Source organism: Barbus barbus (assembly GCF_936440315.1).
Source record: "Barbus barbus genome assembly, chromosome: 44".
Taxonomy (NCBI): domain Eukaryota; kingdom Metazoa; phylum Chordata; class Actinopteri; order Cypriniformes; family Cyprinidae; genus Barbus; species Barbus barbus.
The window spans coordinates 25,192,501-25,214,023 of NC_136722.1; the positions used below are offsets into that span (position 1 = coordinate 25,192,501).

A 21,523-nucleotide genomic window follows, 5' to 3' on the forward strand; every position below is an offset into this window, starting at 1 on the left:
AGCTGTTAGAACGAATCATAAAGGCATTTATAATCTGCTGGCAGATTAGTTTCTTATTTAGAGTATCACTTCATTTATAAATAAATAAATAATAATAATAATAATAAACATTAAAGGGATAGTTCACCCCCAAAAAATGTAAGTTCTGTCATCATTTACTTCTTTTGCAGAACATAAAAGAAGGTATTTTGAAGCTGTTTTGGGTAATGACTTTCATTCTGTAAACAAAAAATACTGAGATGTTTCTCAAATGATCTTCTTTTGTGTTCCATAGTTTATCTTAGGCCGTTGTAGCCTAAATGTTTTTGTGTAATAAATTTTATTGAATCAAAAAAAAATCCTTTCTAAAGCTACAATTTGTAATGTTTTGATACTTTCTCATTAAACACAAAAATAGCTTCAAATAATCTTTTGTGGGTATTTTCACAGTCAAATTTATTTTGTGATTAATTAGATTAAAAAATTTTAATCGTTTGACAGGCTTAATTTATATGCAGTCTGTGGAAGGCGTAGGACCCAAAAAACTTTGTCCAATGAAAATGTTCGGTCCGAACATTACGATAGGCTGTCCTGCCTGCCTGTTAAATCAGCCTTGATATGCATTGGCGCGTTCCAGAATGAAAGGTGCTATTATTGTAATACTATGTGCTTTGTACTGTAATGTTTTCTCAGCGGTGAATGAGACATGAGGTAATCTGACAGCACGGCATTCAATCCTGCACCAAAGCCATCTCTCATCGTGTCACAGGTTAGTCTCTGCTCTGACGGAGCGCGTTCATGTGTTTTGGAGGAGGCATGGCTTTGCACAGTGATTATGTAGGGAGGGTGGGGATCTTGCTTTCAAAGCTAGCTTGCTATTGCTAGCCTTTCCGAAATCACCTACCCTACCTTTAACAATTATTTGTATATTTTCTATTTGCTTGTTTGTTTCCTTGAAGACATAATAATACTAATATTTGATTATTTATAGATATACTAATATGTAGTTAGTTGCATATTAATAAATTTACTGCTCTAATACTAATATTTAATTATTTAGTTAGTTGTTTATTTATTGTATTTTTAAAAAATGTATTAATAGATAGATAGACTGACTTTATTATTTATAAACAAATAGTAATCTTCATGCATTCATTTATTGATTTATACAATTAATTAGTAATTATTTGATATTCATTTTTAGAATATAATATTTATACATATTTTTAACAATCTCTTGTTGTCCAGGTTTGTTCTTTAACACATCCTGAACACAACGTGATTTAGTATGACACATTTCACAGTTTCACCTCAAAAAGAGGTCAAATAAGCCTAATTAGAGCTCATGCTCATCAAAAGCTTTGGCTGAAACTGGAAACCATATGGCAACGTGTAGGAGTTTGACCTCAGGTTTCTGTTCGTGCTGCCGTCCATCCATCCATCGCCATGTCTTCTCTCTGTTGGTCTCTGTGCATTTCTGAGTGTCTCTGTGTGTCTCGGTCTGTCTCAATGTGTCTCTGAGTGTCTTGGTGTGTCTCTTTTTGTCTCTGTGTGTCTTTGTCTGTATCTGTGTGTCTCTGCATATCTCAGTCTGTCTCTGAATGTCTCAGTCTGTCTCTGTCTGTCTCTGTGTCTCTGAATGTCTCAGTCTGTCTCTGTCTGTCTCTGTGTCTCTGAATGTCTCAGTCTGTCTCTGTCTGTCTCTGTGTCTCTGAATGTCTCAGTCTGTCTCTGTCTGTCTCTGTGTCTCTGAATGTCTCAGTCTGTATCTGTGTGTCTCTGAATGTCTCAGTCTGTCTCTGTCTGTCTCTGTGTCTCTGAATGTCTCAGTCTGTCTCTGTCTGTCTCTGTGTCTCTGAATGTCTCAGTCTGTCTCTGTCTGTCTCTGAATGTCTGTCTCCATGTCTCTGAATGTCTCAGTCTGTCTCTGTCTGTCTCTGTGTCTCTGAATGTCTCAGTCTGTCTCTGTCTGTCTCTGAATGTCTGTCTCCATGTCTCTGAATGTCTCAGTCTGTCTCTGTCTGTCTCTATGTGTCTCTGCATTTCTCAGTCTGTCTCTGTCTGTCTCTGAATGTCTGTCTCCATGTCTCTGAATGTCTCAGTCTGTCTCTGTCTGTCTCTATGTGTCTCTGCATTTCTCAGTCTGTCTCTGTCTGTCTCTGAATGTCTCAGTCTGTCTCTGTGTCTCAGTCTGTCTCTGTCTGTCTGTGTCTCTGAATGTCTCAGTCTGTCTCTGTGTCTCTGAATGTCTCAGTCTGTCTCTATGTCTCAGTCTGTCTCTGTCTGTCTCTGTGTCTCAGTCTGTCCCTGTCTGTCTCTGTGTCTCTGAATGTCTCAGTCTGTCTCTATGTGTCTCTGAATGTCTCAGTCTGTCTCTGTCTGTCTCTGTGTCTCTGAATGTCTCAGTCTGTCTCTGTGTCTCTGAATGTCTCAGTCTGTCTCTGTGTCTCTGAATGTCTCAGTCTGTCTCTATGTGTCTCTGAATGTCTGTCTCCATGTCTCTGAATGTCTCAGTCTGTCTCTGTCTGTCTCTATGTGTCTCTGCATTTCTCAGTCTGTCTCTGTCTGTCTCTGAATGTCTCAGTCTGTCTCTGTGTCTCTGAATGTCTCAGTCTGTCTCTATGTGTCTCTGAATGTCTCAGTCTGTCTCTGTCTGTCTCTGTGTCTCTGAATGTCTCAGTCTGTCTCTGTCTGTCTCTGTGTCTCTGAATGTCTCAGTCTGTCTCTATGTGTCTCTGAATGTCTGTCTCCATGTCTCTGAATGTCTCAGTCTGTCTCTGTCTGTCTCAGAGTGTCTCTGAGTGTCTTGGTGTGCCTCTTTTTGTCTCTGTGTGTCTGAGTGACTGTCTGTATCTGTGTCTCTGCATATCTCAGTCTGTCTCAGTGAGTTTCTATCTGTCTTTATGCGTCTCTATCTGTCTTTAAGTGTGCATGTCTCTGTTATTCTCTGTGTGTGTCTGTGTCTCAGTGTGTCTCTGAATATCTCTGTCTGTCTCAGTGTGTCCCTGCGTGTCTGTGAGTGTCTCTGTTTGTTTCTAAGTGTCTCTGAGCATCTCTGTACATCTCCGTATGTCTCCAAGTATCTCTGTGTGTTTGTGAGTGTCTCTTGTTTGTCTCTGTGTGTCTCGGTGCATCTGGTGATTCTTCAGAGAAGATCCGAGCTCATTCTGAGAAACGCTAATAGTTCAGACTCTGATGACCCATAATTTGCCAGATATAGATGTGTTTGTTCTTTTGCTCGCTTGCACATTGCTCTACTTTTTTATGCCAGGTGTGATTCTCGGTTTGGACTCTGTGATGATTTAGACATTTATGCGATTACATCACCTGCATATTGCATCAAAGAAACTAGGGCTGCACGATTAATCAAAAAAGAATTAGTATTAGTATTTTATAGCCATGTTGATATACAGTATAATAACAAACGTTTTACCAAATTGTGCAAGCCTATAAACATTTTTTTTTTGCATTTTAAGTCGGATTCACAGCTTTTATCAAAAAAAAGTGCAATTCGATTTTTTTCCCCAAACCACACAACCCTAATAGAAACTGCATGACAATGTTTTCATCTTGTGTTCATCAGTACTGCTCAGACAGACAGACGACAGTCAGTCAGATAGATTAGATCTCAGGTTTGTCCGGTAATAACGCGGTATGGATGTGTCCTACATCCTGGCTCTAATGGCATCATGTGATTTGATTGTGTTATTGATGTGTTTCTGTGTGACTGACGGACGTCGGCTCTCGGCAGGTGGAAGTGAAGTGTTGACATTCGGTTTTTATTGGCACTCGTTCGCCTCAGTCTCTGTTGAATCAGCGCGAATAGACGGCCGCTCTGCTGATGGCACTCAAACGGCTCTGATTTCATTAGATTCCAGCGCCGAATGCCACATCCAGGCTCTCGTAGCCCTGCGGGAGGTTATTTATAGGGCTTTTGTGCTGGGATTCCTCACACGCCGGCGAGAACCACATGCAAACTTGAGTTTGTGTGCAAGACGAATAAAGTTGCACGCTAAGGGGCCACCACGCTTTCTGACACGGACAAAACGCAGAGATATTGATGATGTAATGCTGAGCTCATTACCTGTTTGCTGAGCGCTCAGAAAAAACAGATCATATTTCACTTCAATCTCATCAGAGCATAGCAATAGCAGTGAAAAAACAGCCCTGAAGCGTCAGTAATTGGAGTAAAGGTTGTGTTTATTGTCAGAAGATGACTGAATGATTTGGGAAACGCTGATAAGTCTGTGTTTAAGGATTGCTGGTTGGATTTTAAAATCTGATGTTAAGAGAGAATGGAAGCTAAATTAGGTTAAACTGATACGGTCAGGCCAATATCACATATGTGCTTTTGTCTTCTTCTGTTCTTCACTTTTTTGGGGGGGAAAAAAGCCTGGAAATGCCCAGAGCTGCAATTCCCAGAAGATTGAATGCCTAAATAGATTGCAGAGAAAAACCAGGTCGTGTTCCACCTTAAAATCGAGATAAAAACATTGCATTAATATTTTATTTGGCACAAAGAAAAATAAGCCTTTTTATGACCATTAATTTTTTGTTGCATTGTAAAATTATTTTCATGACAACTACAGTAGCATACCTTTCACAATTAACACAAAATTTTTTTTTGTTTTTTTTTGCTTTTATTTTGCACAAAGAATATGAAGCCTATTTTTATGGCAATCAATTTTTTATGAAAATGTAAAAAAAAAATTGCATGACAATCAAGCACACATTTTTATAACCAAAAAAGTATCTAAATTTGTGTTTTTTCAGGGTTTTTTTTTTTTAAGTTAACAAATTAACAACAAAAATGTAGTTTTTTTTATAGTTATACATTTGATAGCTTTTTCATTTAATTCAGCGTAAATTAAAACATGTAAAGTATTGATCATAATGACTATTTAAGGATTCTAAGTATCAAAGCAAATAAAGTAGTATGCAAAATGTGCTGAAAATATTTATTTTATTTTGTTTTAAAATGTGACCTGAACATGCTCGATCAAAATGTTTGTTTCATTTTCCTTGAAGGGAAAGACATTTTAAATACATATTCTTTGTCAGTGTTTAGAAGTAACTAGCATGTAAACCTTGCAGTCTAATAGACATGAACTACAAGCCACAAAAGGCCTGTTTTACTTTCACAGGTCAGTAATGTTTGTTCCTGCGTCTCATATTCTCTCAGTTGTTTGAAGCATGCGATCATTGTGTGGTCTTATTATCGTCCTGTGGAAGCCGTGGGCCAGTCTGGTGTTAAATTTCATCGGACACCCACATCACACACACACACACACACACACACACATACTCAGCGCTCCACTTAGCATGAGCTTCCTCTCATTTGAAGAGACGTGATGATGGACTGAGTGTGCCACAGTTTGACAAGGAAACGAAAGTCGCACCTGGAGACACGCTAACCTCTGAATACCTGAATAAATCACTGCCGCGCTGAACCGACTAGAATCACACACACACACACACACACACTCACACACACACACACTCACACACACACACTCACACACACACACACTCACACACACACACACTCACACACAATGCTTTCAACACTCGTTACTTCTGACAAATTCTGCATTTAGAATATTAACCTCTGACCACATGATACACGATGTCTTGTATGGACCGTCATTTTGAAGAATTAGATTTTGTTTGTTTGTTTATTTCATATAGATACTAATACTAATTTACATAATGTATTTATAGGCTATAAATGTATTCATTTGTTTGTTTATGTATTTATTTTATTTATAGATATACTAACATTTGTTTATTTTTTGTATAATATTGAATAATTTTTATAGTTTCTATAATTAATAATTATTTAAATATAGATATTTTAATGCTAATATACATTTACTAATATAAATACTACTACTAATTTACATTATAAACAATTATTAATTTTTTTTATTATATGTACATAATGTTCCTTTATGAACATATGTTCATGTATTTATTTATTTGTTTATGTATTTAGTTTATTTATAGACATACTAATACAATTGTTTATTTTATAGCTTGTTTATAAAAAGATATACTAAAATTAATTAACATTTTCTGGTATGCATAACATTTATTTTTACACACAGACATATACACACTAATATGTATTTATTTATTTATTCATTTATTTTATTAATTAACATACTAATACTAATACATGTTATCTATTTGTTTATGTATTTATTTATTTAGTTAAACTAGTACTAATATACATTTATATACACAAGCTAATATTAATTTATTTATGTATTTGTTTATTTATTTTTGTCATTTATGTAATATATTTATACTGAATACTTTGCCTTTGTCTAGCTATGCTCATCTCTAAAATCTTAACTAAAACTTACATGTGAGCAATTTTATTTTAGAAATGAATAAATCAAGCTAATTATCAGTCAAAATTAATTGATTTGTAAATCTCTCTGAAATGTTTTTTTTATTATTATTTTAATCTCCAGGAGTCATAAGTATGATTGGAAAGGTGAAACGTTGGTCAGGAGATCTGATTGGTTCTCTTGGTTTTCAGAGAGACGACACCAGCCTATCAGAGGGCAGCACGATCGACCTCAGGAAACCCGGCGAGGAGGAGGATGAATACTCAGAGACGGCCGAAGAGGCCATGGATCCGGAAAACTGCTTTCCTGACTGTGTGTAATCACAACAGATTTAACTTACAGCTGCAGTATTTACTCTGATGATCAATAACAGCTTGATTCATTCACAAACCACACAACACTAACCATGCTAAATTCACACTCATTTTCTCCATCATTTCCATCTGAACAATGAAAAACATTTGCCAAAGACCTCAGCAACGACATTTAATTACATTTGTGTTGTTGTTGTTGTTAATATTTGTTAATATATATTTTTCCTGTTTATATTATTTACATGATCAGTTAACACATTATCCCCCAAATTCACAAACAAACATAATGATAGATATTTTATAAAGTTTAATTTATGCTAAATTAAAACATTTAATTACAAAAAATATTTTTCATGTTCATATTCGCATTTTGCTTGCTTACATTATTTTCATTATTGGTCTATTATCCTCCCAAATTCACATTACATTAATGCTAATATATAATATATTATGCACTTTTTAGCAGATTTTTGAGTTTTCTCAACTTGTTGTTTTCAGTTTATGCAACAAAAAGTTGAGCAAACTCAAAAATCTGCTGAAGCTGGCTGCATTAAACTTTTAAGTTTTCTCAATTTTTTATTTTTACAGTGTAATGTAATATAATACAATATAATATTAATTGTTTTTGCTTTGCTTTGTATATATTTTGCATGTTTATTCAAAATTTAAATATTTATATATTCATAAGGATAAATACATTACAAATTTTAATTTATGCTGAATGTAGAACACTTCTTGCACCTATGTCTTCTTCCAGATATGTGACCCTGGACCACAAAAGCAGTGTTAAGTCGTTGGGGTATATTTGTAGCAATAGCCAAAAATACATTGTGTGGGTCAAAATTATTGATTTTTGTTTTATGCCAAAAATAATTAGGATATTAAGTAAAGATCATGTTCCATGAAGATATTTTGAAAATGTCCTACCGTAAATATATCAAAACTTCATTTTTGATTAGTAATATGCATTGCTAAGAACTTCATTTGAACAACTTTAAAGGAGATTTTCTCAATATTTAGATTTTTTTGCTCCCTCAGATTCCAGATTTTCTAATAGTTGCATCTCAGACAAATATTGTCCTGTCATAACAAACCATACATCAATGGAAAGATTATGTATTCAGCTTTCAGATGATGTATAAATCTCAATTTCAAAAAATTGACTGGTTTTGTGGTCCAGGGTCACATATTACTAATCAAAAATGAAGTCTTTATATATTTACGGTAGGAAATTTACAAAATATCTTCATGGAACATGATCTTTACTTAATATCCTAATGATTTTTGGCATAAAATAAAAATGGATAATTTTGACCCATTTTTGGCTATTGCTACAAGTATACCTGTGCTACTTAAGAAGCGACTTGGTTTTGTGGTCCAGGGTCACATATGTTTTTGCTTTGATAAGTTGTAATGTAATAATTAATTTCAGCTCTGATAGATTCGGTTGGTTCATTAATTTTTTTTTAATCCTTATGGAGAAAAGGCAAGTAAAAGTGTGAGACGTTTGCAGTCTGGTGTTTTCTGAGGATGGTCCCAGACGTCAGAGTCACGTGTGTTGGTCATGATCCTCCTGTTTACCCTCATTTTGAAGTGGAGGTGATTTGATAGAAAACATTAACCAGTGAACTGACATTTAAAAGGGCAATGGGGCATTAAATTGAATGTCTTGTGTCAGCAAAGATTTGAAAAGGCCTGTCAGAGACGAAATGGTCCTGTGTTAATTTGATGATGACTGACTCTCCATATTCAATGCATCGACAGCCGGTCCAATCAGATGCATCCCGACAAGCTAAAAACCCTGAACCTGTGAGACGTCTGTTGCGTTTGGACGTCGATGGGAAGGGTATTCAATATAAATTTACACTGAATGAGGAAAGCTTTACGTTGCGCTTAAGCTTTACGTTTGGTTTTACTCAGAAGTCAGAAAAAGTCAATTAAATATTACTACTATTTTATGCTTTTGCACCTTGCTAAAATGTTTTAGCACATTTTTAAGATATGTTGCTAACATGTTTTTAGCATGTGTTAATACATTGCTAGCATCCTTTAGCGCATTTCTAACATGTTTATAGCTTGAATTAGCATGTTTTTAGCATGATTTTGCAGATTGCTTGCATATTTCAGCGTGTTACTAGCATGTTTTAACATGCTGCTAAAATTCTGCATGTTTCTAGCATGATTTTGCACATTGTTAGCATATTTTAGCATGTTACTAGCATGTTTTAGCATGCCATATATTTTCTCTGCTAGCATGATTTAACTCGTTATTAGCATGTTTCTAGCATTATTTAGCTCATCGCTATCCTCTAATAGTATGATGCTTGCATGTTTTAGCATGCTGTTAGAATTTAGCATGTTGCCAGCAGGATTTAGCATATTTTTAGCATTCTATTAGAATTTAACAATGTAAACATGTTTTGTAGTAAATTTTTACTATTTATACTTTAACCATATTATATAGACAAAATTCTGAATGATGAAAATACATGTAAAATGTACTTAAGTCAGTCAAAAACATTAAGTTGTATTTAATATTACATTTAATCTATATCAGTACATTTTGATGAGAGCTGTTAGCAGGTTTCTGTGTTTTAGCACATTTCTAGGTTGAGTTATGTTGCTAACATGTTTCTAGCTTTATTTAATGTATTGCTAGCATGCTTTAGCATATTGCCAGCATGTTTTTAGCATGATGCTAGCACGTTGCTTGCATATTTTCAGTGTAATTGATTAATATCAACCTTTAACTGTATTTCATAGACAAAATTATGAAAATACATATATAAAATGCACTTAAGTGGGTCAAAAACATTAAGCTGTATCTAACTTTATTTAATTAATTGCTAGCATTCCAGCATGTTTTGGCAAGTTTTTAGCATGTTGTTAACACATTGCATGCATATTTTAAGCATAATTGATTAGTATCTTTTAGCATGTTGCTAGCATCGTTTGACGTGTTGTCAGAAAGATTTAGCATGATTTAAATTATATCGTTACTATTAAACTGTATTTCATAGACAAAATTATGAATTATGTAAATACATATAAAATGTACTTAAGTGGGTCAAAAAAATTCTAAAGCTGTATTTAATATTAATTTAAACTATAATACATTTTCATGGAAACTGAAAGTTGCATGCAATTACAGTAGACTTTTTCAGTTCGAATTCAAATATATTCTTATTTCCATATTAATTACTCTTTTCAAAAATATGCTAAAGTGTGCTTCATTTTCATAAGGGTGTCTTTGTTCTGTGTAATTGCTCTGTTAAGTAAGAGTTTGTTCTGAGAAACGACCAACATCTGTCATACAGTGTGTGTGTGTGTGTGAGTGCGTGTGTGCGTGTGTGTGTGTGCGTGTGTGTGTGAGAGTGCGTGAGTGCATGTGTGCGTGTGTGTGTGCGCGTGTGTGTGTGTGTGTGTGCGTGTGTGCGTGTGTGTGTGTGTGTGAGTGCGTGAGTGCATGTGTGCGTGTGTGTGTGTGTGCGTGTGTGTGCGTGTGTGTGTGCGCGTGTGCGTGTGTGTGTGTGTGTGTGATGAAAACATTACACAACCGTCTCTGTGTGCCTCAGATCTGCACTTTATAAGCTGTCGACTTCATTTCCATGCAATAGCAAACAATCAGATCTCTGCGCTGGGCTGTCTGTTTGAAGGAGTGAATGATTTATGGCAAGTGAGCTGCCATGTATTTCCTCTGATAATTCTCGCTCGCACATTTCAGCATTTCAGCAAGACGAGATCGGGTTTCTCACCTATAAATCGAATAATAGCACACTTTCACATAACTGAATTGAATCAGTCAACAGCTCTCTGCTGGAGAAGTCAAAAGGGCAGATTCATACATTCGGAAGGGAAATACACTGAGGAGACAGAAGCTTTACGATGCTTTTTTGCCTAAAAACGTTACATTAACAAGTGCATTGCATTAAGCACTTACAAATTAAAGAAGAAATCAATGCATGATGTATTAATGATTAAATGTATCATATTTTTCGGAATATAAGTTGTGTTGTGTGTGTTTATAGCGATATATATCATGCAATTAATGTCAAGCACACACAAACATTTTGGATTTGTGCTGAATGAGAGAAGTGTGTGAGCTCAAATTTATTTGCATAATGCATTTTCCACATTCCACATTAAATAAATAAAAAGAATAATAAATATAATGTTGTTTATAATGAATGCCCTATAATATATGTTCTTTTTATTCTTAGATTTTTCCATTCCTGTTCTGAATCTTTGTTAAATTTAAAGTGTTTGTAATAAAGTGAGAGAAAACTAAATTAATATATTTAATATATATAAAAATAATAATAATATAAAGGATTTGTAAAGGATTTTTTATTTTATTTTTTCAGCAATTTTTTGTTTTGTTTCGCTCAACAACTTATTTCCCAGAAAATAGGGAAATTCTTTAAAATTAGATAACTTATTTGAATGTGAAGTTTGTGTTTAATTGTTCTTATTTGGAATTTCATTAGTTTCCATTGAAATTACGATTTATTACGATTATTTATGTAAATACAAAACTTACATAAATGATAAACATGGAAAAGAAACATCATCCTTAAAGTAATACTCAACCAAAATAAAATTGAAAATCAAAAATAAATAATAATATTAATAATAATAATTATTATTATTATAACCCTTATTTTACCAGGAAAAGAAGCACATTGAGATTAAAAATCTCTTTTACAATAATAATACAATAATAATATTAAAAACAGGGAAATTAAAAGCAATGCTCAGCCAAACAGTGCTATTCAATGGTAAGAGCAGAGTGTATAGAAATAAAGGACAAATTAATCATCACAATTCTGAAGAAAATAAATAAAAAGGGGACGAGATCTTTTCATATAATGGTCTAACCTAATTCTTTTACAAATGTAATTTACTAATCAATTCGGTACGCCACATTTTAAGTGTAGAGTTTAATACTCAAATCTTTAACCTTAACTATGAGCATTAGTAATAGTGACACACTTGGGAAACACGACTGTCTGTGGAGTCTGTTTTCTCGGGATGTTCTCTGACAAATCAAATCTATGAAGAGGCGAATAAAGCAATGAAGTCACCAATAACTCCAGACTCTGGGCCCTTTTGATTTTGCTTTGATGGCTGTTAATTGCTTGATGAATGGTGATGCCCGGGTGCTAAAATGTCTGATGCCGCCAATGGAGAGCAGGAGCATCTGTACAAATTGAGTTGAGAGAACCCTGTTACCATAACCCTGTTATTAAGTTTACAGGCAATAAGTTAATTTAGAGGAGCTCAGATGCCAGTAATGGAGACGCTTTGACGACCATGCAAGGCTCAAATGGGATTTCATGGCAGGGACTCATTGTTACAGACGGCGGGCTTTCAGAGCGCCAGTGATATCGGCCGGGATTATGTCACATAAAAGCTGCGTCTCGAATGCAGAGACCGACAGATTAGCAAAACGAGGACCTTTTACGGCAGCCGAGCTCCATTTATAATCCCAACGCTGATGATATCATTTATTTCTACTGATGTGTTTGTATTACATGCAGTAGAGCAGTTCAGCTATTGATCTTCAATTTCTCGCTGGAACTGTGTTTGTGATCTTTTGAAGTGTTTGGAAGCTCTTTGAAGTCTTTTGAAGTTGCGTTTTCATTTGATTTGAACAAAGAGGTTTTGAAAGCATAAAAGTCAGCAAAATGAGTGTCGTAGTCTCAATTATAGTCTGAATTACTTCTGTTCAATACATGAATAATCTATCAATTTATGAAAAATTATGTAGTTTGGCATGTTCTTTAATATTATTATTATTTTTAAAGCAGTTTTGTTTTAAAATGCTACACTGTAAAATTATATGATCTGTAATTCATGGCAGTTTACTGTAACTCATCAAAATAAGTTTAGCAATTTCGTAATTTTATTTAACTTTATAATTTCAAGGTATATGAAACTGAACTTGACTTGAAGTTGGTGTAATGTAATTTAAGTTGAAATGACTTGTACAAACAAATGTTTAGTATTTAATATTTAGTGTGGTGTAGTCAACCAGAAGCATTTAAAAAACAAACAAAAGGAAATTGTGTCATAGCATGGACCTTTGTAGATACTCCCACAAAATAATAAAAAAAATCATATTTATACAACATATATTTATGATTGGTTTGAAAACTTTAATATTTTTAAAATATTTTATTTTTTTAAATATATTATTTAATACATAAAAGATTTATTTTTTACTTTTTTTGTAATTTTATTTAGTTATATTACTTATTTTAAATTGTATTACTTTTTACTAGAATGACACAGGGAGCCAGTACACTTGATTCAGTCAGAACTTTTGTTGAAAATGGTATAAAAGTTTTTCAAAACTACAAGAAACTAAAATAAATATAAATAATACATTTTATGTTTTTGTCATCTTGGAACTTTAGTTTCATTGAACCATTTATTGATCATTAAACGTTAATGTTTTTGTTTTCCAGTTTGTGTACGTCGCTTTCAGTGCTGTGAAATCAACACGTCTGAAGGTCTGGGTCGAGCCTGGTGGCGTCTGAGGAAGACGTGTTATCAGATAGTGGAGCACAGCTGGTTTGAGACCTTCATCATCTTCATGATCCTCCTCAGCAGTGGAGCGCTGGTGAGCTTTAATCTGTCGTTTTTAGTTTGCACTGAATGTTAAAAACTTTGTTTACAGTGCAGTCGCAGTAGTAGGATTTATTACTTAAGCCAAGACACTAAAGGTGAAAATTTAAACATATAGATATCACATACTTTCCCAGTAAATTAATTTGTATTAAACAAGTTCTGAAATGTTATGTTTACACGAATGAGGTATTATCTAATTAATATGCACTGATTTGTATACATTTCCAGTGAATAAATCTGAACATTGGATAAAGCCAGGTTCAACATTTTTGTTTGATTTTGTTGACATATTAGAGTTTAATGTTTTTACTGAGGGGATTTTGGATATCTATTTTTATCACTCCATAAATCACAAAATGCTGTCAACAGCCAGAAAAAATACATTTTCGCCATGTTTTTTGGAATAAAGTATTGTATAAAATGAGTTGAATGAAATATCAACAAACCCCTCAGTAAAAACCTTCAGAATATGGAGTGGAATAAAACTGTAAGTTTTGGTGTATGCAAGTGCTGCTCAAGTGGAGGAAAAACCTTTTAAAGTTATGTATTTTAATTTTAATCTACAGGTGCGAATAGATAAAGTGCAATAAAATAAACATTCAAAAGTTTGGAAACTTAATAAACAGTAAAACGTAAAGAAATAGATAATCCAAGAATGAAAATTCATAATTTACTCATCCTAATGATGGTCCAACCCTGGGTTATTATAGTTCACGAAAACTAAAACCATGAAAAAAAAAAAAAAAAAAAAAGAAACAACTGAAATAAAATAAAACTTTTTTTTTTCTTATTTTATTTCAACTAGTTGCAACATTTCTCATTTTCAATCAGTTTAACTTGATGTACTAAAATAACTCAAATAAAAAAAAAAAAAATAGTAAAAATGTCCAAAACAACTACATTACTAAAACTTTAACTAGAATCAAAATGAAAACAGGAAATAGGAACAATTTCAGAATATGAATAAAAACTACAATAATATCTCGGTTATACTCAAATAAACACTTACATATGTATTTTGGATGTTTTCTTTCCACCAGTCTGAAAGACGTGTTTTGGAAGCAGAATCTGAAACTTGAGCAGTGCATGACGAAGCAATGTTTTTGCCTGTAGTGTCTCATTAAAGACGTCTTACTCTAGTCTCAGCTTGCTTCACTGACTTTATGACAGCTTTGACTTTAAACCAAGCACAGAAGCTGTCTCTATCGGTGTGTGTTTGGCAGGAAGTGGCAGCTCACTTCCTGCTAGCTGGCCTGTGGCGGCCGATGGCCTGCTGACTGGTCAACTCCTCTGACCGGCGTCTCCATGAGAGAGCTGTCAGATGCCAGCAAACACGCAGATGTCAGATGACACTAATCTACATCAACACGTGCCACGGGCTGTTAGCTGTGTTGTGAAATAGTCACAGTCTTACTCATCCTTTCAAACAGCCGCTGTTAGTACTAAATTAACACAATTATTGATTTCTTGCCAGAGATTTTTGTGCTTTTTAGGGTTTATCAAGTTAGAAGACTGAAAATAAGACCAGAATGTGCTTTATTACAAGTAGTTATTGCTGAAAAAGTTTATATTTAGTAGTAGTGTCAAATGATTAATCGCATCCAAAATAAAAGTTTTTGTTTACATAATATATGTGTGTGTGTTTTTATATATATATATATATATATATATAAAGATATACACATATATTTTGAAAATATTTATATACATATATTTACGTGTATATATTTATATTCATATAAATTGTATAATATATAAATATATAAACGTCACATATCTTTCTTAAATATATACATGCATGTGTGTGTATTTATATATACATAATAAATATACACAGTACACACACATATATTACGTAAACAGAAACTTTTATTGTGGATGCGATTAATCGCAATTAATCGTTTGAAAGCACTAATATATAGTAACACTTTATAATAAGTAACTTTCATAATTATTAATGCATCATTGAAAAATTATCATTGAATTGGATCATAATGTGCATTCAAGTACTTTCTTATTTATTTGTAAATTAGATTGATTTTTTTGGGTCATAATTATTATTTTTTTTTAATCAATTTCAATTTTTATGCACCAAGGATGCATTAAAGCATTCAAAAGTGCCAGTACAGACATTTATAATGTTACCAAAGCTTTCTATTTCAAATAAATGCTGCTCTTTTGAACTTTATATTCATCTGTGAATGAAAAATAAAACATATCAGTTTCCACAGAAATATTGGGCAACTGTGTTCAACATTGATAATAATCAGAAATGTTTGTTGAGCAGTAAATCAGTATATTATTATGATTTCTGAAGATCATGTGACACTGAAGACTGGAGGAATGATGCTGAAAATACAGCTGCAGATCACAGAAATACATTATTCATTTAACATATATTCACATAGAAAACAGTTATTTTAACTTGTAATTGAGTATTGATTAGGTGGTGAAGAGTGTCTCTAGGATAAAATATTACAAAGATAAATATTGTTTTCTTTTATAATAACATGCACCGTTGAATCATGCACAATAAAACGAGGAACATGTCGAATTAGTTTTGTGTCGACTATAAGCATTACCAGTTGTGTCTTTGTGAGATTATGCATGACACAGAAAACGGTAAATGCCAGAGAGAAAAATATATTCCCGCTGCATAATATTATATAAGACTGTGCATTTCCTTAAAGATCAGAATCCTGCTTGTGTGAGTCACAGAGAGGGGCTAATGTCAGAGCTCTGTCTTACGGCCGGGTGCCAGGTGTGCGCCGACCGGCTGGTATTTTAGTGGCATTTACCAGCAGCTTCAGTAGACAGCTGTTCTTTCAGACGTGCACTTGAATGATTACACATGAAAACAGAAAGTAAGCAGAAAATGAGAAACAGCAGAGTCTGCAAAATGCAGCGGCGAGTCCGGCGGACGCAGATGTTCGGCTGGACATCGGTGCATGTATGTGCGGAATAGTAGAACCGCTCCGACGAACAGTCTGGACACTTAACGAGGAAATAGATCATCCAAGAATGAAAATTCATCATTTACTCCTAAACCTAATGGTGGTCCAAACCAGGGTTATTATAGTTAACTACTAAAACCATTAAAAAAAACATTTTCTGTTATTTGGAATAAAAGAAAATTTACCCAAACTAAAATAAAAAATGAAGAAATTTAAATAATTTTATTTCATTTCCATTTAGTTTAACTGGCTATACTAAAATAACTCAAATTGAAATCAAAATTAATAAAAATTCTATATAGACGTAGTAAAAGGACTAGTAAAATGGCAAAACAAACAAAAACAAAACAAAACACACTGCTAAAACTAGAGTTAAAATGAAAACGGGAAATATAAAAATAAAATGAATTAAAAATATAAAAACCATAATAGTATTTCAATTATATTAACATATATTCAGTTATACTGTACCCAAATAACACCACGGTTATTATAGTTAACTGAAATTAAAACCATAAAATCTTAAAAAATTATATTACTTTAAATAATTAAAAATTAAATATAAAAATTTATTTAAAAAATATTTTTAAAAACTAGTAAAACTGGCCAAAAAACAACTACATTACTAAAACTTTAACTAGAATTAAAATGAAAGCAGAAGATATAAAAATAAAAACAAATTCAAAATATTAATAAAAAATAGAATAGTATCTCAGTTATCTGTACTAAAATAATAGTGAACCAAACAAGGGTTATTATAGTTAACAAAAATTAAAACCGTAAAACAACATATTCATTTAAGGTTTTTTTTTTTTTTTTTGCCAATAATGTTTGTTGTAGTTTAAGTATTGTTTTTATAAGTTAAAGGTTTTAGTTTACCCTAATTATAGTGTCTCGATGATACTAAAACAGCAATGCTCCAAACCCAAATGATTTACTTTCTTTATAAAATGGCACATTATGATGTCATTAATCAAAACATCACTTCAATAAAACATTCATGCAGCTTTTTCATCATATTTCTGTAGATTGTCCCAGTCGTCCTTCAGTTTCACTATCAAATGTGTTAATAAGATGAATGAGCGAAAGAAGCGCTGAAGGTCTTCAGAAGTCTTCCTCGGCTTGTTCTGAACGTCTGGTTTAACTCGCTGCTTCTTCTGCGTCTCTCTGTTGAAAGGCATTTGAAGACATTTACATTGAACAAAGGAAAGTGGTCAAAGTGGTGCTTGAATACGCAGACAAGATCTTCACCTACATCTTCATCTTGGAAATGGGTCTGAAGTGGATCGCCTACGGTTTCACGAAATACTTCACCAACTACTGGTGCTGGCTGGACTTTATCATTGTGGATGTAAGTGCATCAATTTACTTTCCCAGCGTCTGATTGCAAAGTGCAGAGAATGAATAACAGCAGAAGTGCTTTATTATAAAACATTTAAAATCTCAGGAAGATTGAATGAGCTCGGTTTACAGAGAGCAACTTTTCTATTGTATAATCATCAATGTGGCTGTGGTTCAGCTTTCCAGCACTTCATCAGTAACATTACAAGATGATCATTTATAATTATTATCATGTTGTTTTGCTGTTGTTTGAGCTCCAGTGATACAGTGCTGTTTGTTTTGGCCTGATATTTCAGTATTTGTAAGCACATATTTGGGTTGATTCTGACAACCTATACTGAAAAACAATGCTGTAGGATTTCCTACAGAAACGGCAAGACACACTGAATTATTTCTTGTAAAAAAAAAAATACTTCAGAAAAGAAAACCTCTATCGGTTTTAATGTTTATATAAGTTCATATAATATTAATTTCATAGGTTGGTTTTGACATTTGGAATAAATTATATTAGTACTTTTAATGCTTTTACCCTCTGAAGCTGGTTGGTCATTTTTGACTGAATTGTTTTGGTTTTGTTTAGGACTTGTTAAGGATTTTGGCACTTGCTATGGGAACACATTAAAAACAAACAAACACACACATGTACATAGTTCAAAAAGGTTGAACGGTCCTAAAAAAATAAAAAAAATAAAAATTAATAGAAAATGCATACATAAAAACTGAGATATCAACCTCAAATTCGGAAAGTAACTTGTTTAGATTTATGGTTTTGGTTTTTTTAACAGTTTTAGAGTAAAAGTTGTTTTGGAAAATATATTTGTATTAATATTTGTATTTTAATATTATTAATTTTGTGTGTGTTTTTTTCGTAATAATGAACTTATATATGTAACATATGTAACTTTTTGAAAAGCTCCAAAGCATTCAAGATTTACAACAGTTTGTTTTATTTTCAGGTTTTATTTTCTATGCTCATAAAGTATTAACAGGAAATAAATGGATCATAACTATTCCATTAATTTAATTTAGTGCCATAAATCCCCTAAAAAACACACTCATCGCACCAGAAGGTTAAATGGGCATAAATGCATTTCTATTGACATTGATTTCTAAAAATATATATGTGATTGTTTTTTTTGTTTTTTGAAAGAGAGACACAATAATCCCATAGAAACACTCTGTTATCAGATAATAATGACATTTTGTCCAAAAAAGGATAGTTATCCAAACATGACAAATGCACAGTATGTGCATATGTGGAACTATGTACAAATATTAATGTTAGCAGGCCATAATTGTGTTATTTTTCCTCATTAGTCTAGTTTTCTAAGCTTACACACTATATTTGTGGTAGAGCATTCATCTATTCATCAGTTAAAAATGTCATTTGACCGAAGAGCCAAAACAGATACCGACTGCATCGCTGCACAGACTCTACGTGTTTTCATGAAATGGTTTTTATTTGTGTGGCTCCATTCAGTGAGAATAAAAGAGAGGGTGAGGAGAGCTGTAGTCAATTGTAAAGTTGTGATGTGAAAGGTGGAGTGTGTAATTATTTGTGATGTTGAAATCTGTTTGCTGATGCAAGTGTTGCAGAAATCACACACTTCACCTCCACCTTCACAGCAGCATGAAGAACTGATCAAATACACCACTGTATTTCAGTCTCTTCAGGTTAGATTTTTCACTTTATGCGGTTTGTTGATGCCTGATGAGAAAATGTGCCTAAAATTCCTCTTTTAAGCACAGAAGTGTGTTTTATTCCTGCAGCTCAAACAACAGCAAGGTCATTGGTTTGATTTCTAAGAAATGCATGAAAAATGATGTATGCTTTTAAAAATGCAATGGATGTAGTTTGCTTTGGATAGAAGTGACTGCCAAATGCATTCATGCAATATAATGTATTTAATTTAAATATCAGAAAGTTTGCTTCATAAGTGAGCAGAATAGAAATAGCATTTAATCCATTTGATTTAATTGATATAAATTAAACAAGGACTCATCTGTAATCAACTACTAATATTATAAGCACGAAATATTTTATTTTTTTAAGTAATAGTGAAAGTGAAAGTGATTTTGTCATATTGGAATAATTTTAAATTTATCAAACTTTAATATTTAGAATAAATTACATCAAGTACTGTACGTTAAGTTTTTCTTTGACATCGAAAAGTTTTTGTTTTTTAAAGATTGACTGGATCATGAACACAACCCCAATTTGATTAATATGAATAATATGAAATTTGTGAGATTTCAATATTTACATAATCATTTAGATCAAGTACTTTCAAAGCTGTTAAATGCACAAGAAATGCATTTTTACATTTCATTTGTCGTGAACTCATATTTTGGACAAAATATTTGAATGTTTTTTGAATGAATAGTGAAAGATTCTATGAGATTTTAATACTCAGAAAAGTACTTTTAACGCTGCTAAATGCACATTAGATGACTTTGCTGTGACTTTGAAATAGTTTTAAAGTTTTCTTAAAATTGAAAATGGACAAAACAGTCCCATTTACTTTTTTCATTTTAATATTAATAATTAATTAGATTAAGTATTTTTTTAAAGCTATTAAATGCGCATCAAATGCATTGCTTTCACTTAAAAAAATTTTTTTTAAAGTTTAGATTTTCTGAAGTTTAGAAGTCAAAGATTGACTGGAACATTGACAAAATTTGATTAATTAGAAAAATATGAAATTTGAGATTTCAATCTTTATAATAAATGAGATTAAGTACTTTTAAAGAGAAATGCACATGAAACGTATTTACTTCGACATATAATTTTTTTTAAAAAAATTTTATTATTAAGACAGTCTGGAACATAGACACAACAATCCCATGTGATTAATATAAATAATATGAATATTGCAGTATTTTGCAGATATTTTATTTTTATATTTTATTTCAGAGATTTTATTTTTATATTTTTATCGTTTTTATATTTTTAATTTTTATATATATTTTTTTAATTTAAAATTTCTATAATATTAAATTATATTTAATATAGTATAGCATTTGTTATAATATTCATGATATATTATATCAAGTACTTTTAAAATTGTTTACTGCACATGAACTGCATTTACGTTAGCATTGAAATAGTTTTTTTATTTCTAAAGATTGACTGCATGGACAAAATCAAAGTTGATTAATATGAGTAATATTATGAGATTTTAATATTTATAATAAATAAGATCAATTACTTTTAAAGCTATTAAATGCACATGAAACGCTTTTAATATATATATTTTTTTTTTTACTTTTTTTTTTTATTTCAGAAGACTACGGAAGAGGATTAGGGCCAAGCAATAATAAAAAAAATAAACCATCTCGAGATTAAAGTCATTAAATTTCGAGAAAAGACTCAAAAAATTTCAAAATAAAATGTTAAGAATAAACTCGAGAAAAAAGTCATTAAATTTAGAAAACAACACTCAAAATATTTTCTCGAAATTTAACGACTTTTTCTCAAAAAAAAATTCCGACATTTGTTTCAAAATTTAACGACTTTAATCTCAAAATGGTTTCATTTTTTTATTATTGCTTGGCCTCTAATTCTCTTCCGTAAAAGACTGATTGGAACATGAATAGAAAAATCCCAATTGAACAATATGAATGCTATGAACTTAACGCGAAACTCATGGAAACTAAATGAGCTATAATTCGCTTCATGCAGGTGTCAGTGATTGGTCTGGTGGCACGTGTGGTCAATTATGACCAGATTGGCTCCATGCGGGTTCTGCGGACGCTCCGGGCGCTGCGGCCTCTCCGCGCCGTGTCTCGCTTTGCTGGGATAAGGGTAAGAGCCGCTCTGACCGGGGCCCGGCACTGAAGGCGCCGTCTGAGTAGACTCAATAGACAGCTGCCCTCTAAACCCCCCTTCAGTCCTTCACAGGTCACAGAGCAGCGATGAAACATCTATAACAACATTTCTCCTTAA

General features: G+C 32.6%; 1 protein-coding gene across 1 annotated transcript in view; it reads left to right on the forward strand.

Moving 5' to 3' along the window:
* Positions 1–21,523, forward strand: part of LOC306863438 (sodium channel protein type 2 subunit alpha-like) — a 172,273-nt gene that overhangs the window by 131,787 nt on the left and 18,963 nt on the right. The window contains exons 18-20 of the mRNA XM_079406766.1: positions 6,527–6,647; positions 13,120–13,274; positions 17,414–17,587. Coding sequence (XP_079262892.1) covers positions 6,527–6,647; positions 13,120–13,274; positions 17,414–17,587 — 450 coding nt within the window. The remainder of the gene's footprint in view (positions 1–6,526; positions 6,648–13,119; positions 13,275–17,413; positions 17,588–21,523) is intronic.